The sequence below is a fragment of the Notolepis coatsorum genome (genome assembly GCF_963971535.1).
Source record: "Notolepis coatsorum genome assembly, chromosome: 20".
NCBI lineage: Eukaryota > Metazoa > Chordata > Actinopteri > Aulopiformes > Paralepididae > Notolepis > Notolepis coatsorum.
Genome location: NC_140184.1, coordinates 67958784 through 67963637, shown reverse-complemented (window position 1 = coordinate 67963637; position 4854 = coordinate 67958784). Strand labels below are relative to the sequence as shown.

General features: G+C 54.9%; 1 protein-coding gene across 1 annotated transcript in view; it reads left to right on the top strand.

The window, feature by feature from the left end:
- Positions 1-622: 622 nt before the first annotated feature.
- Positions 623-4854, top strand: part of zfhx3b (zinc finger homeobox 3b) — a gene marked incomplete at its 5' end in the record, with an annotated part of 130807 nt that continues 126575 nt past the window's right edge. The window contains 2 exon segments of the mRNA XM_084337139.1: positions 623-3133; positions 3932-4517. Of these exon segments, the coding sequence (XP_084193265.1) occupies positions 623-3133; positions 3932-4517 (3097 nt within the window).

The following is a 4854-nucleotide window of genomic DNA, read 5'->3' as shown; positions in this document are numbered from 1 at the left end:
TGCGGAATGTAAGATTAGGGGTGTTGTTTGGAAGGTGAAGATAAAAGATGGAACCTTCCTGATATGGCAGCAAGATGAATCATGGACGGCTTATTAGTGCTTGTCTCAGGTATTGTGTTTAAGTACCTAATCTAGCATAATGAGCACTCTGTCATTTTTCCAATTATATCTCAGGCTTTTGTCTCTCACCCAATGTGCCATACATTAAATGTCTTCTTTTAGGTCTCCATACATAGACGCTCCTTTCAAGAGGCTCTAGCCTATGCTGTCTTTTATGTGCAGAGCATTATTGTAGGAGAATACAGGCACTTAGAATAGAAACAATGGAAAATGTTGGTCTGTGTCCGCAAGTGTGCGTGCGTGCATGCGTGTGTGTGTGTGTGTGTGTGTGTGTGTGTGTGTGTGTGTGTGTGTGTGTGTGTGTGTGTGCGTGCGTGCGTGCGTGCGTGTGTGTGTGTGTGTGTGTGTGTGTGTGCGTGCGTGCGTGCGTGCGTGTGTGTGTGTGTACAGTACACAGACTCATCATTGTACATCACCATTAGCACTCTAACTCTGTATTCCTCTCTCTCCCTCTGTGTGTCCGCAGGCCTGGATGCGATGAGCGCCTCATGTAGGCAGCAGTATGGACAGCTGTGAGTCTCCCCTGGTTTCTGGGACAGACGATGGGCTCAGCTCCTCCACCACCTCCCAGCAGCAGCAGCATCCTCCACAGCCCTGGAACGATCATTCTAACTCACAGGTCCCTCCCAGCAACCCGCCCCCTTCCCTGGACCCCCTGTCTCTCTGTGCTCCCTACCCCTCTCAGCCCCAGAACCCCAGTGCACCCCATGACGGGGTGAGAGAGACACAGTCTCAGCAGCAGCAGCAGCAGCAGCAGCCGACCCGGACACCACCTCTGGCTTGCAGTGACAGCTCCGCCACAGGCCGGCTGCAGCCCAGGAGAGAGGGGCTGGAGGAGGAGGAGCAGGAGGGAGGGAGCTGCGGAGAGGAAGAAGAATTGGAAGACTTGGATGAAATGGAGATCGATAGCTGTTTCCCGAGTCTGCAGACCTTCCCTGGGGTGCCCATAGCTCCAGGGGTAGGTGGCATGCCTACGCTTCTGCGGCAGCAGCCCACTCGACGGAGGGGTGGAGCTGAGAGTGGGAGTGAGGAAGGAGAGGAGGAGGAGGAGGAGGAGGAGGAGGAGGAGAGTAGTGATGTGGAGAACCTGGCTGGAGAGATAGTTTACCAGCCAGATGGCTCAGCCTACATCGTGGAGAGCCTCAGCCAGTTGATCCAAAGTGGTGGGGGCACAGTACCCGGCCTGCTCCCCACAAACTCTCTCCCCAGTGGGGGGAAACCGGGGGAACCTGCTGGGAACTCATCCTCGGTCTACCCTCAGATCATCAACACGTTCCACATAGCCTCGTCCTTCGGGAAGTGGTTTGGCAACTCAGACCAAGGTTTCCCCAATACCTCAACCCTGGCAGGCCTCAGTCCTGTCCTGCACAGTTACCGTGTCTTTGATGTGCGGCACAAAAGCAACAAGGATTACCTGAACAGCGACGGGTCTGCCAAGAAGTCCTGCGTATCCAAAGATGTTCCCAACAACGTGGATTTCTCCAAATTCGATGGGCTGGCCCTCTATGGAAAGGGAAAGCCCATTCTCATGTGTTTTCTCTGCAAGCTGTCCTTTGGCTACGCGCGCTCCTTTGCCACTCACGCCGTCCACGACCACCGCATGACCCTGTGTGAGGACGAGCGCCGGCTTCTGGGGGACAAGCAGGCATCTGCCATCATCCAGGGCATTGGGAAGGACAAAGAGCCCCTTATCAGCTTCCTGGAACCAAAAAACAAGAGTTCTCCTCCACCGCCCAGCCTGCTTCCCATGAACTCTGGCCAGAGCTTTTATGGCACGTTCAGCGGTGTCCACCTGGATGCTGGAAGCAACAGTGGGGGCAGTGAGGCCCTTCTGAACAAAGACTCTGACTCTGGCCTGCAGCGGCAGCAAGCCCCACTGGGCTCGGTCCTCTCCCTGGGGGGACTGAGCAGTCCCAAAGCACCAACTCTTACTTCTACCCCAGGCCCTGCCAAAGACTCCAGCGCCCTGCCCAAACAGGGAGAGAGAACAGAGGGGCCTGCTGGGAAAGAGGGGGCTTGTAAGGGGGAGGATGGGGACACGGAGGGGCGAGAAAGCAAGGCACACCTGCCGAGCCAGGCGGGTGGCTCAGAGGAAGAAGAGGAACTGTTATTAGGGGAGGAGGAAGATGAGGTGGAGGAGGAAGGCACCGCGGTGGCCTGTGGTGGTAACCGTAGCAGCAGCGGAGGTGAGGTAGGGGAATTGGCTGTCACAAACCAAAGCATTTCCAAATCTCCTTTATCAATGCCTAGTAGCGCTCTCCAGCCTTCTGCCTGCACCTCTGCAGCCAGTTCTACGCTCAACAGCAAAGCCCCGGCTTCCACCTTCTCTCCCTGTGTGAAGGAGGAGGGTTTGGCTGTAGACGGTGGGGGGAGGTCCTCTGAGCTCCCTCTGAGCTTTAACTGCCAGGGGCCCAGTGCCTCCATGGCTATGGCGGCAGCCGCCGTCAGGGGGAGCGAGGATGATGCTGCAGGCACCTCCTGCTCACCTCTGGGCTCCAATGCTGCCGCTGATGAAAGTGCCAATCGAGATAGTGCCACAGCTCCAGAACCAAATGATAGCCCAGCAGAGGGGGAGGAGGACAACGGAGCCCTCCTGCACCATCACCACATGCATCACCATCACCATCACCTCCACCCTTCGTCCCACGCACACCCCCACGCCCTCCCGGGTGGCTCCTGTGACATCATGGGGATGGGCGAGTGCTCACAGAACCACGGGGCCGGAGGCAGCGGAGGAAGTGGGGTCGAATGCCCGAAATGCGACACTGTACTCGGGTCCTCGCGCTCCCTGGGGGGCCACATGACCATGATGCATTCACGCAACTCGTGCAAAACCCTCAAGTGTCCCAAGTGCAACTGGCATTACAAGTACCAGCAGACCCTGGAGGCCCACATGAAAGAGAAGCACCCCGACTCTGGAGGGTCCTGTATGTACTGCAGCAGTGGGCAGAGCCACCCTCGACTGGCCCGCGGAGAGAGCTACACCTGTGGATATAAGCCCTTCCGATGCGAGGTTGGTAACAGATGATATGCAACAGATACCTTATTTGCAAAAAATATTTACACAAATGGAAGAGAGGGGGAAAAAAATAAATGTATGTGAGATAAAAAAAAAATATATAATAATATTAACTGGAAAGCTAGTGCTACGTTATGTTTTAAATATCAACTCAATTAGTTTGGTATGGTTTTTCCACCAGTAAACTACTGAAAATGTCTTAGCAGCATCCCTGGACCTTTGCCCTCATTGAGAATACAAGGGTCACGTCTTCCCTCAAGCTGGTTAACTTTCTCTTTTTCCACCTAAACGGTTTGCTAAAAATGTGTTTCACTCAAACACAACACTTCTTAGCTCACACAATCTTGTTATAACTAAGAGATTTGCTGAAAAAGATTATTGTTTTTGTGCATAGATAATGTATCGCCTTATAATATGAGTTTCACGTTAGCATTTCACTTTAGCAGTTAGCATTTCCTGGATGACAGTGTGGCCAGCTGGGTGATGGGTTCACAGGATTAGTTGCGTCACACAGATCTTGAGGAAGTACAGAGAAGCCCCCACCTCCAGGGTAAGAATGTGAAAAGGGCGCTCGGGTGACAAGTTCTGAGCAAATAACAATCTGTATAGTCAAAGTCATGCCTCCAAGAGGAGTTAACTGTAGAACTTTTTTTTTTGTGGAGGTTGGAATGGATGTAATGTTATTTTTTATTTTACCTAAACCACTAAAACTGATTTGAAATACTGAAATTGATATCATAACATGAAGTGTGTCGCAGCCTAACTCAACACAAACGTCTTCATCTGGTCCAGGTGTGTAACTACTCCACCACCACCAAGGGCAACCTGAGCATCCACATGCAGTCGGACAAGCACCTGAACAACATGCAGACGCTGCAGAACGGAGGCACCATCTGCACCGGCCAGGAGCAGGTGTTCGGCCACGCCCCGGGAGGAGGGGTGGTGGCCGTGCCCTCGGTGACCCAGGCGGTCAGCCACCACCCTCCCCACCACCACCACCCCGCCCAGTCCTCCGCCCACATGGCCGGCCCGTGCGGCGCCCCGTCGCCCACCAAGCCCAAGAGCAAGCCGACGTGGCGGTGCGAGGTGTGCGACTACGAGACCAACGTGGCGAGGAACCTCCGCATCCACATGACCAGCGAGAAGCACATGCACAACATGATGCTGCTCCAGCAGAACGTCACCCAGATGCAGCACGGCCGCCTGGGCCTCGGAGCCATGCCCTCGCCCTCCGAGGCCGAGCTGTACCAGTACTACCTGACCCAGAACATGAGCCTCCCGCCGGGCCTCAAGATAGACCCCGGCGGGGCCGAGGCCCAGTTCCTGATGAGCAGCTTCCACATGGACCCCAACATGGCCGCCCTGGCCCCCGCACTAGGTGAGTTGTGATTCTGTAGTTTACATGGACCCCAACATGGCCGCCCCCTGGCCCCCGCACTAGGTGAGTTGTGATTCTGTAGTTTACATGGACCCCAACATGGCCGCCCCCTGGCCCCCGCACTAGGTGAGTTGTGATTCTGTAGTTTACATGGACCCCAACATGGCCGCCCTGGCCCCCGCACTAGGTGAGTTGTGATTCTGTAGTTTACATGGACCCCAACATGGCCGCCCCCCTGGCCCCCACACTAGGTGAGTTGTGATTCTGTAGTTTACATGGACCCCAACATGGCCGCCCTGGCCCCCGCACTAGGTGAGTTGTGATTCTGTAGTTTACA